Source organism: Triturus cristatus, chromosome 4_1, assembly GCF_964204655.1.
Source record: "Triturus cristatus chromosome 4_1, aTriCri1.1, whole genome shotgun sequence".
Lineage (NCBI taxonomy): Eukaryota > Metazoa > Chordata > Amphibia > Caudata > Salamandridae > Triturus > Triturus cristatus.
In genome coordinates, this window is record NC_140585.1 from 914,706,189 (window position 1) to 914,719,008 (window position 12,820).

Genomic DNA, 12,820 nt, shown 5'->3' on the forward strand with positions numbered 1-12,820 from the left:
TGGAATCGGGAAAAGTAGTATGCACTGGCTATCTGTATAGCCAATGAGAGAAAATGAAGAGGGGATTGTATCTGAAGTATACAAATATGAATCCATTTTTGAATGTTTAATACGATGAAACTGGGCCTGTGTCCTCTATTATACTGGCATACGAGTCTCCCTAGAATACCCAGACAGCCCTATGCCCCCAATTTCTGAAGGGTTCTCAACCCCAAGCCTGAGTTGATAGTCCCTATTGAGGTCTGTTCCAGCATCTTCTTGCTTTGCCAGCTAACCATGGTGGCAGTCATGCACTCTGTATCTGCTAAGGGTGCAAGTATGTGGCCGTGGTTAATGTGTGTAGTGTTGGTGACATGTTGTAGTATTCTTCAGATGGTAGCAAAATGCATGCAGGGTAGGGAGTACCTCTACGTGTGGTGGGATGGGTGTGAATTGGATCTCGTGATCCTCACAAACAATGGAGCACCTGTCAAAAGTATGACCTTTCTTCGTCACGGTTTTATATTCTGTGGTTTGAAAGAAATCTCTGACAGTAAGAACTCGATATTTACTCACAGTCCTCAAGTTTGTGAGACACTGAAGGTTTCAACATGCTTCTCATTGTTTTGCAAATGTCTGTCCAGCCGACTGATTTAGCGAATACATTTTCAATGACCGCGGTACATTGCCTTATAGGGTTTGCACTTCAAATGCACATGCCCTAAGTTCCGAATTCCTGCTGCTGTTAAGTAAATCTATTTTGTGTCTGTGTTTGGGGCATCCTCAGCACGGTTTTGTTTTTTTAAATGTATTTTTATGTGTGATATCATGTCTTGATGCAAAACACAGACTTTCAATGTAGGTTTAATTGGCGCTCTGTGTTTAATCTTAGCAAACGTTTGAGCATACCTGTGCATTTTATTGCCCAATGAAATATTTTAGAACTAAGCACAGCATGCCCCAGCTTCTAGGATCGACCTGGGCTTTTCATTACATTCTTAAAAATTGCACTCTACTGATGAAAATAAAACTCATTCTCTTGCTCCCTTTCTCTGTTGCTTAGTCTGCGATTACAAAGGCACCCTGTACATTAACGGCCAGACCTTCAGCCCCCCCGGAAGCGGCCCCTGCCTGAAGTGCACTTGTTTGGTAAGTGAACTTCTTGACTTGCATTAGGGGATTTTTTAAGGAATATCCAAATTGCCCAATTGTCTGGGGCTCCCAGCTTCCATGGGCTCTGGAGAACATTAATTATGTCTCTATTGCACTTCTCTTTATTTCTCTATCTCAACCGTTAATGTATAATTCAATATTGTATGATATCATGGGGCTTGAACTAGCAGAAAATAGTTTAACAAAATTCAAGGTTGTTCCGAATAAGGGCCTCCAAAATATGTCTCGCTGGGACCTCTAAAATCCTTAAGATGACACCACTTGCGCGCCCTTCCTCAAAGGGTTCTCTCTGAGCTCCAAATACACTGCTTCTAACCTGCCCACATCCTCTTTAGGTTGATGTACACAGTCTTCATTAATGGTTTCCTAGATCAACCCCAAAACACATAGCTGTGTATTCCATTGTGTGCCATAGCATCACTTCATCTCTGTGCAGAGCCAGATCCTCTATTGCAACCGAACACACCATGTGACTTTGTGAAAGTCTGTAGCTCTTTTATTTTTCTGTTTGCCTCATTGCCGTCTTCTTTGGCATCGGAAACACAGGTGATGAGTAGGTTAACTACAGCGACAGGGTCCCTGGTGATCATCATCCTCATCAACAAAAGTTTATTTGGCCATCAATGTGCCATAAAAGTACAAAGGCAAATCATCAATAAGCAAATCACCAATAGGTACATCCCTAGTCTTGCCTCATTACCTCAGTGAGTGCCATGGCTGAAAAGTAGCCTAAGGTCTCTAAGAAGCATCAACCATTTCTTAATTTAGTGGCATCTGCTAAGAGCCGTTGTCCACTTTTTACCCTTAAGCAGGAGTTCCTAGTAGAAATGCCAGTTGACCAGTTACAAATAGTTTCTGTTGGATACAGTTGCAACATATGGGCTTTAATGTCATTGCTCTATGTATGTGTACTGGAAAAGTTGGGGTTTCTGGTGGTTAAATGAAAATACCAACTGAAAATAACAGATAATTCACCTAAACTTTTTTTTTTAGCAAGTAAGTAGGTATCCACAATGTGGCAGTAACTTTATTCTGTAACAACTTTTGTATCTGATCAACCGGCCAACTGGAAAATGCAGCCCCTTTAGATCCAGCAAACCACCAGTTTTTCGATGGTTCCAAGATGCCTCACACCAAGCTACAGTTCCAGAGCACTGTAGTTCAATTTAGTGCACCCATGGGTTTTACAGACACAGACAGACTTACCCTCACTTAAACACCCCCTACCCACACACCACCCTTATGATTCTCATTTCTTTTTTTGCCAGGGAGGAAATGTTCGATGTCAGGAGGAGTCCTGCCCACCACCAGCCTGTGCTAGGCCTATCCGTGACCCCCAACACTGCTGCCCCATCTGCAAAGGTAGGGTGTCAGGATCCTATCTTGACTTCATTGTTGTATTTTCCTTTGTTCAATGCCATCTATTACTCGTGTACGCCTCTTTCATGATCTCACACACGCCTTATACCCTATCTGTGAAACTCTCCAATGGGTACCGTGAACAGATTTCTCACTTGGCCTCATACCCTAAATGGTGATAATGCTATCTGCCAGGGATAGAATTCCCGCATAGCAACAACTTCTCTGTGGCTAGAGGATGTGCTTTATTTCATATTGTTCCCTTCTTACTTCCACATACGAGGTCTCCTTAGGCTCGTCAAGCTCCAGCCTCCCCTTGCCATTGTAAGACTGGCCCGAGCTAGCACTGTGTCCACATATGCTACTCTTTCTCTTATTTCTAAGAGGGTCTCTCGCCCAGGCCTGCAGTGGCTATGTACCACCTCTTTTCCTTATCTACAGTGTCGCATCCAGATTTCCTTGCTGCGCCTTGTTTCTGGAACAGAAAGTGTTGGGCCAATAAGCAGAAGGTGAACTAACTCTGTGACGTTTTTCATTTTGGATGTTTTACTTTCTCTCAGGAATGAAAGAAGGTGAAGTGACCAGAAATGTTTGATCAGTCTGTGTTTTTTAATGAAACCTGACATAAAGCTGAAGTAAAAAATATCTAGCCATGTCTGTCAAGCTCACTTCCTTTCAAGGTCGCACATAACAGCAGTTGCACATAGCAGCTCTTCATTCCGCTCTCAATAATGAGTGTTTCGTGATTGAGAGTGGGGTGAACTAAAGTGACAGACCCTAAGGAATAAGTGCCCTAACAACTGAAACCTAAATGATGTACTTTGCTGTACAAGAGCAACCCCAGAAGTGTGCTTTGTGCATTATATCCCTCCAGTCCCCTAAGCCCCAGTCTCTGCATAGCTTTGGTTGTCTTTGTTGGCTCATGCACCATACTCCTGCAGGTCTAGAGTAGGGTAGAGTGGATTGGGGTAGGCTTTTATTTGGTTCTCAAGTAATTGTCAGTGCTGCAACAGGCCACCGCTCTTTGTGATTTGCTCTTCCATTGGTTTAGAATGATCCCCACCTGCACCCCAGATCAGAAATACGATTATGGTCCTTCAAAGGTAAATCAATCTATTTGGCATTTTTGTGGTTTACCTAATATTTGTAACCAGCGGATGTTGTCAACTTGCATTATTGAAGAATGTTATAGGCCTCATCTCTGAGTGCTCATCTTTTCCCGCAGTGAGAATAGTGTGTCTCATTTAGATCAGCATGTACTGTCAATAGATGAATGGTAGCCGATTTTTTTTGTTGAGTGTTATGTGCATCTCCTGGCATAGAACACAGTAGCTAATGGTTTCTCCTTGAATTTTGGCAACTACATCCTTTCCTGTGATGGTACCTTTTCTTAGGAACACCTAGATATCATTTGTGACTAAGGCTATTTGCCTTGTGCTAGGAGGCTCTTGGATGTCACTGCAAGGTATTTTCCCATTTTCAACATAGGAAGAGTCATCCTTTTTGCCCAGATCACCCCCATTTTTTGACTGATGTTGGTGGTTACTGACTCCGAAAGTGCCCTGGACTCTGCGTACCAGGCCCAAAGCCAGTGCTCTGTCCTCTAAAGGTATATGGTAATGGGTGTAATTCTAATTGGCAAAGACAGTCTACCTGTAAGTCCCTAGTATATGGTAGGGTATGTAGGTTTAGAGACCTCAGTGGAGGACTTAATGCACTTACGTGTGCACTGCTGTGGTGTCTGGTGTCATTCTAAAGCCAGGCGAGCCTTGCAGGCTGGTTTTAAAATAAAACTATGTTCATATTTCACTTTGGAATTGAAAGTACTCCCAAAGTTCAAAACTACCTTTTTATTACCTATGAGTCACCCCCAGGGAGCCCCAAGGGTAGAATGGATTATTATAAGAAGTATTAGCAAAGCCAACAGGTCTAGCCTATGCAAGAGCAATTGGCTTTGGCCATGTGTTTTAGCCATTAGGTACACTAGTGTGGGTGCTATTCAGCATGGCTAAACGTTAGTGGTGTGGAGTGGGGTGGGGTAGATTGGAGTGGGGTAGCGTGGAATGGGGTAGATTGGGGTAGAGTGGAGTGGGGTAGATTGGCGTAGATTGGAGTGGCGTAGAATCAAGTGGGGTGGATTTGGGTAATTCGGGGTAGATTGGAGTGGGAATGGAGTGGGGGTAGATTGGGATAGTTTGGAGTGGGGTAGATTGGGTTAGAGTGGAGTGGGGTAGATTGGGGGAGTGGGGTACATTGGAGTGGTGTGGGGTACATTGGGGTGGGGTAGAATGGAGTGGGGTGGAGTGGGGAACAACGGGAGTAGATGGGGTAGATTGGGTTTGGGTGGGGTAGATTGGAGTGGAGTAGATTGGAGTGGAGTAGATTGGAGTTGGGTGGAGTGGATTGGATGGGGTAGATTGGAGTAGGGTAGTTTGGAGTGGAATGGGATAGGGTAGATTGAAGTGGGATGAAGTGGGTTAGATTGGACTGGAGAGGGTTAGATTGGACTGGAGTGGGGTAGATTAGGGTGGCATGTGGTAGATTGGAGTAAAGTGGGGTAGGCTAGGTTGGGTAGAGTGGAATAGAGTGTGGTAGATTGGGATAGAGTGGAGTGGGGGTAGATACAGTGTATTACAGCGGGTAGACGTGATTGGGGTATTGGGGTAAAGTGGAGTGGGGTAGATTGGGGTTGAGTGGCCCTGGATATATTGGAGTGGAGTTGAGATTAGAGTGAAGTGATAGATTTGGGAAGAGTGGAGTGGGGTAGATTGGAGTGAAGTGAGTAGATTAGGGTGGAGAGGAGTGGGGTAGATTGAGTGGATTAGAATACGGTATATTGGATTAGAGTGGGGTAGTTTGGAGTGAGTTGATTGGAGTGGAATGGGGTAGACTGTAGTGGAGTGGGTTGGATTGGAATGTCATAGAGTGGAGGGGTGTAGAGTTGAGTGGCATGTTGTAGAGTGGAGTGGAGTAGAATGGAGTGGAGTGGGATAGAGAGGAAGGGCAGAGTGGAGTGCATTTTTCAGCACGCATAGAAAGAGGCAAAAGCCTCAGCAGATTGCTTTGGAGCAGGAAGGTGCTCCTTCCTGCACAAAACAATCCTCTTTACAACGCAGGCCACCCTTTCACTATGGTGCAAGGGTGCCTGCGTTGGCGCTAGGCAGCCAAAAGGGTGCCAGCACAGAGGAAAAGACAGGAATGCACCGTATTGCCTTAAATTAAAAATGGCTCATTCCTGCCCTTTCTCTGTAAACGCAGTGCAACATAGCAAGGTGACTTGCTGCGCTGCACTGCGCGACTTCTCTATAAATATGGCCCTAAGTTTATTGATGTGTTTTGATCCTATCCAAATATTTGTTTCCACCACACTTCACAATTACCCCAAAAAGTGCTTCATTTGTACTAATTCTGAAACATCAGCACAGTTATTTTTGTTGTGTGCTAGAAAAAAACACCCTACACCTTCTCCTCTTACATGGACGTTCAGCAGGATTATCACATAAATTCTGTCACTTTGAAGTCAGAGAAAGAAAAGCAAACACCAAGCTCTGTAAGGGGGAGATAGCTTGACATTTGACCTATGTCTCTGAATGCACAGCAAATTTGACAAGATAAGAACGAGATTTAAAGACCTTCTTACAGAAATCAAGTTCGTGGAAGAATACAACAAAAAATGTTTGGGCAACGGGAAGGACAAACTGAATCTGGACAGCCTAGAGCATGGGTACTCACAAACATTTTCCCGGGGGCCGCAAAGTTTGGTCTATTATGTGACCGGGGGTTAAAGTGGGTGTAGGTGAAGCAAACCATGAATATCTAGTGACTGTCTTTAAAAATGAAGGTGTTCCTAAAGTTAAGGGCCTAGTTACTTACTTTCCCTAACTGTAATTAACCTTTAAGTAGGTGCTTGCTGTATATTGAACATTTTTTCCATGTTAGTGCTGAGTCGAGCAAAGAGCAGCCCAGTGCTGCTGCTGCCCAGGGGGCTGTATGTGAAGTTCAGGAGGGCCGCATGCAGTCCCCGGGCTGAACTTTGAGTATCACTAGCCTAGAGCAAATAAAGGCAGTAAATAGAAAGCCAGAAAATGTGAATTACAAACCATTAAGCCAATAGTAAGGAAAGGGCCGAATGAATTCCAAGGCCATCTTTCTGAATGTCCCCAAGATGTCTTTAGCAAACCAGACAGCTGCACCGTCTGGTAGGCTTCGACCTAAAAAGCCGGGAAAATATAAAACATGTTTTATATGCACTGCTAAAGAAAAACAGCCAAAGTCGTTTTTAGGTCGAAGCCTACCAGACAGCAGGTTTGCTATCAACATCTTGGGGCTGAAAAGCACAAGGGAACCCATTAGGCAATTGGTCAGGGACCTTGGGTGTGTAAACTATTTCTAAAGACAGTGGTCCCTAGACAGTATAATAGTACAGTAAGAATTAATATAGACTCAATCAGTGCTATATCTGCTGTCCAGCCGGACATGTATTTAATATATGATAAATGTATAACATAAAGTAAGGAAAAAAATCAAAGTGGGACACAACCTGCGTCCTACCAACATAAACAGACAAACAACATTAAGTAAAGGGTTCAGGCAAAGAAAACGTGCCTGTATACAAATTTGATACAAACGAAACATACAGAATATCATAGAGACACCATCACATATTTTACCATAGCAGTTTTGTAAATATATATGGTGTACATATTGTCGACAGCGTTTCGATCCCTTAAATAATTAGTGGGATCATCTTCAGGACATTAGAATGACATGCCTGTATACACAAAGCAGTTGGCGAGAGTCGTGATGCCAGTACTGGTTGGAGAGTAATGCCCTGGGTAGAGCAGGGCTTGCGGTCTTCAGTGAAGCGGCAAGGAACCGCACTGTGTGAATCAACCGGTGAATTGGCATAAATATCCAAGTGCTGGGTGAGGCGCAACGAATGTGGAGACCGCGTCAGTAATGAGTAATCCTTAAAAAAATTGAAGTTGCCGGAAAAGTGGAGCCGCGTTCACGATCTCCGATTGTGGCAGCACGAGGGGATCTCGGCGCCTGGCTTCCGGATGCGGTCTCAGTGGTTAACAGCCCGAGTGGATCTTGGCGTCTGTCTGTGGTCATGGCGCATAGATCGAAGATGGGAAGTTTTGTACATCTTCAGCACGCGGAGAATGTTTGGAAAGCGTACAAAACAATACCGACGAGGGTACTGTGGGTTGCGCACCGAGGGGATCCCGAAGAACGGTTTCGAACCAGAGCGCCGCAAATTACGTTTAAAACAGATGGCGGAAAGAAAACAATCCAACAATGGAGTCGATGCCCATGCGCACTATCACCAAAAGGAGGAGCAACGTTACCTCATGACTCCAAAAGATTTCTTCGAAGAAAAACAACTTGCAAACATCCAGACCCAACACTAGATGGCAGGAGTATGCAAAGCATGTGAATCTACAGCTCTACATGCCAAGAACAGATGCTTACAGGGTAAGTAACATAATCCTTTAGAACTTACTATCCTGATGTTACCTAAAACAGCCCTCTAGCAGTGTCCTCTAATTGGTCAGCCTTTGACAGCCTGAGCCAATCTCCTTCCTGAGTAGGTGTGAAGAGGTCTCAAGCTGCAACATACAGCCATTTGGTGGGAGGAGGTCTGCTTCCTGGAAAAGCCAAGGAGAGAAAGGAGCTGGGGAGATAAGAAGGACTTCAAAGGCAGGAGAGCAGATGTCACAGGACCCAGGTTAGCCTCCACTTCCTTGATCAGCAGCTAAATGGGAGCCCCCCCAATTAGATTAGGGGAGGGGCCGGAAGGGGAGTGTAGTCAGTAGTTAGCCTCACCTTTGGGTTGGGTTATACAGACACATACATCAAGGACAGATGTTTCTCCAATTTTATTTTTGGGAAAATAGTGCATTCTGGGTCAAAAATATACCACACTTTGCAGGAAGTGGGCATAGCAGAGGGAGGTAGCTTTATCCCTATTAGTTAGGGTTTCCACCTCCTGCCAGCACAGAAGGGAGGATAAATATGGAAGAGATGCAGGAGCTTCTCGGAACACTGCCTGGAACAATTTTGCCCTGCTGGACCCCTTGGACTGTTAAAAGAAGGCTTGCACTCAGAAAGACTGCACATGCTGCACTTGCAAGGCTCCACCAAGAATGGACTGCTCTGGATTTAAAGGAATAGGAGTGGACTCCCTGACCAGCAGAATGTACAGCAGAGCTGGAAGAAGTCACCTGCCATGCCAAAGAGAGGATCACCCCAGCTGACCAGTTGCAACTGGAACTTTCCTGGACTGTGCAGGTGCATTGTGGGAAAATGAGTCCTAGCCCCCAACAGGCAATCCAAGTCTCTGAACACTTGGCCTGAGCTAGTGGACACTTATTTTTCCTCAAAGGAACTTAGAACCAACAAGGTTTCAAAGTTTGGAAACTTTCTGCAAAGTTTTGCAGAAAAGCTCTTGGAGGAGAATGGCTCGAGAGTCGATCCGCCGTCATCGACTCGCGAATCGGCCTGACAGTGCTGGTTTGTGCTGCTGAAAGCTCAGGAGCTCCTCGCTGTTGAGGACGAAGAATTCCAGAGACTCATTGAGGCATCGTGCTGCAGCAGGCTGCTCTTGTGAAATCGAACTCTGGATCCAAGGAAACTGAGGACTCGTCATCAACAGAAAAACTCCAATAAGAAGACTAAGGGTCTGATTTAGTTTTTGACAGGTTACTCTGTCACAATGGTGACTGATATCCCGTTCGCTGAAAAATAAATAACGTAATATCCTAGGGGATTTACATTTCTGCAGACTGGATATCCGTCACCGTTGTGACGGAGTAACCCATCAGCCGGAATCTAAATCAAGCCATAAGTCCGAAGGTAAACTTTTGACCGGGACCTAACCCTCAGCCTAGTCGATCTGCACTCCATTGGGGTTAGCCTAAAACTTCTACTTTGTCCCGGTCCAGCGCAAACAGATAGCCGCAAGTGGCACTTTAAGCATTAAGCTTTTCGGCGCAAGAATGCACAATTGTTTATTTAATCTTTAAAAATTCATATCTTGGGTTTCCTACATTGGATAGTTGTCATTTTGCTGTCATTTTACAGATAAAACTATTCTGTATTTTCTAAACTGTTTTTGTGTTATTAAATGCTTTACACATACCTGTCTCCTAAGGTAAGCTTAACTGCTCGTTTGCTAAGCTACCTAGGGGTGAGCAAGAATTAATTTACCGAGAGTTTACGAGACCTATTAGTGACTGTAGTATTATGACTAGCTGAGAGAAAACCCCCCACCTACTAAAAACTCACTTTTCTACAGCGCAATATACAGCTTTTCTTGTGCTATGTGACCTGCTATTTCTGTGCCCAAGCAGGGGAGTTGATATGTTTGCGAAGTACTGCTGGGTGGCTGAGTATAGTCTTGCACAGATGCAAGGAATGGCATCCATAGATAATCTGTTTCCATATTCCAAGCATCAGGTTGTGAAAAGTGTAATCATTTAAGTTATGGACCTGCTATGACGATCTTCAAATGCAATTTGTTTGCTACTGAAAATAGCTAAACAGTGCTCACCAGGGAGACTTGGAAGTAGGCTTTCAAAGGCTAATTTTATCTGCTGCCATTATATCAACTGGTTCAAAGTAATTGTTGATGTGTCTACATAGAGAGAACTTTGTGGCCCTTCTCTCGATAAGATTGCTTTTAACTGCCTGAAGAGACAGCAGTGAAATGGAGTTGAATTTCTTCTTGAGTACTCCAGTCTTCCCTCTCTCCAGTGTTGCTTGCAGTGATTCAAAAAGAACAGATGACAGACGGAATGCTGAACAAATCAAACATTCACCTCCCTTCACAGATATGGGTTAAATCCATCTTTTTTTTGCTTACCATGCCATTCCAGTTTAGAACCCGCCATATGCAAATCAGTCTTAACTCCGCTCCCCTTGGGAACAGGCAGCCCAGACTGCCAGGCCAGGTCCTCCCTGGACCAGAAATAAGCAACCTGGGACCAATTTTGGGGTTTCACCCCTTGTCAGCCAGGTAGCATAATGAGCACGGGACCCACATCTGGGCATACCCTTCCCACTTAGCCTGACAAATGCAAAAAGTACAGATGATGGACAGAATTCTGAACAAATCAAACAATCACCCCCCACTCACAGATCTGGGTTAATTCTATTGTTTTTTTCTTGCCATGCCATTCCAGGTCGGACCCAGCCATATGAAAATTAGTCTTGACCCTGCTCTCCATGGGAATGTTTGATTTGTTCATCATTCTATCCACCATCTGTCCTTTTTGCTTGCGGTGATGGGCCATAGTCTTGCACTGCACCGCGATTTGTGATCTTCCGTTTGGGCATGTTGGTGACAGGATGCACGATGGAGGTTAGCAGCGTAATCCAGCTGATATGGGTTATATGTTTATTAGTAGCATTTAACCATGTGCTGAAAATAGGATAATGGAGGCGGTGTCAACTAAGTGGACTACCATGTGCCCAGCGAGCCACTTGGCGATAGTAGGCTGTGATTGGGTGAGTAATGTTGATGGGTGGCCTTAAGTTTAAAGAAGGATGTGTTGTGCACCGTCCTCAGTGTGCTATTTCTTGTGATGTTGTGTTCCAAACGTTTGGATGTGTGAGACTGTAATATTAGCATTGTAGATTATCAAGATAGGGTGAGGGTGTGGCAATATGTGTGGCACATTACAAAACAAAACATACTTTCTAAATTGAGCTAGCAAATAACTAGAGACCTATAGTTGGGTAACTCTGGACTTTGCTATCAATACATGCTGCCAAGTAAAACCGTGATTTTAACGCTTTCTGAAGCATAGTCACCTGTCAGGAAAGTGTGACCAAAGGTGTGCATTGTCACAAAATTTTCTTAATCATTTGTGCTTTACCAAGATGGTTAGCAACGCATTGTTGGATATGTGGTAGAGCCATAGTGCGGCATTGAGGTCAGCATGAGCCCTAGATTCACAGCAATTCTCCATTGGCCACAGCCTTACCACTGTAAGAGGTTGTGGAATACTTGGTGTCACCCTTAATCCCTGCCTCTGTCACAGTGCCTGCCATTAGCAATTGCCTTCCCTAAAAGTTCAGTTGAAATACTATTGGCTCTGCTGGGAATCTTTAAACCTGGTGCAGAAAATGTTCTCAATGCCATTGACCTGTGTCTCCCAGAAGCGCCTGTGCAGGAAATGAGGTTTGTTTGATTATTATTGTACCTTATCATTGATGGACACCCTTGGGCACAGGATTGTATTGCATTATATTTGTATTTATGTAATGCTTTGTTCTTATCTGGAGCAGTCTGTGTGCTGGATGGGACAGAGTTCGATGAAGGGGTAGCGTGGGAGCTGGATGGAGAACCATGCAGTACCTGTACCTGTGTAAATGGGGACACCGTCTGTGGAGCAACGCAGTGTCCACCAATTGCTTGCCTGCACCCCACCCAAACCAATGGTAGGTAATAACTCCGTCACAAGCATTGCATATACATCCCGTCAACCATATTACAAGTGCATTACAGCCTACTGCACTTGAAACACAGTGAATGGGAAATCTGCCACCACATTTTGACAGTGTATTCCATCTGTCAAGCTCCAAATAAAGCCCTAAGATGGTGTATCTGTTTCTGTATCTTGCTTATTCGCTTCACAGTGTGTTTGATTGTTGCCTGAATGTGACACCAGTAAGTTATGTAGAGACTGCTCTCAGTGCCCCATCTGACTCTGCGCTGCCCTTCAGTAATTCTTACTTAAATATCAAAGGGCTATTTCTTACAGTGCACGCCCCTGCACCATTCTTTATAGGGTTTCCTAAAGATGAGGAAAAATAACTTCCTAGCCAGCATCCTTCAACTATTCCTTCCAGCGAGTTCTGCAGGCAGCATTTGCACCATTCTTATCAGTAACCCTTGATGCAAAATAGGGGATTCTCCCATACAAAGGGCTCAAATGGCATTCCTTAACATGGTCCCCAGCAGCTCTTCTACATCATGCCTTAAAGTGACTACTGGAAAATGAGAGACTTGCAGAGTAAATGCTTCTATAGCACCTCCTGCTGGAAAAGTCAGGAATGGTAACATTCAGTTGTGCAGCTCCTCTTCTTATTACACTTATAATATTTACTAGAATGCTGCCTTACAGGTATGAAAAAGAGACTTGATTTAGAGCTCTTTAGTCAATGAAATTTGATAACTGAGTCATGGATAAAATAGTTTTTTTTAATTATTCTTCAAAGATCGTATTAACATGAAGGGCTAGCACGTGTTTCACCATATACAATTCGCTCTTCAGGGCTAAACCACAGTTACATACTCTAC

At 44.2% G+C, this 12,820-nt stretch overlaps 1 protein-coding gene across 1 annotated transcript in view; it reads left to right on the forward strand.

Moving 5' to 3' along the window:
• Positions 1-12,820, forward strand: part of KCP (kielin cysteine rich BMP regulator) — a 496,613-nt gene that overhangs the window by 300,482 nt on the left and 183,311 nt on the right. The window contains exons 26-28 of the mRNA XM_085653703.1: positions 1,043-1,128; positions 2,421-2,514; positions 11,806-11,958. Coding sequence (XP_085509829.1) covers positions 1,043-1,128; positions 2,421-2,514; positions 11,806-11,958 — 333 coding nt within the window. The remainder of the gene's footprint in view (positions 1-1,042; positions 1,129-2,420; positions 2,515-11,805; positions 11,959-12,820) is intronic.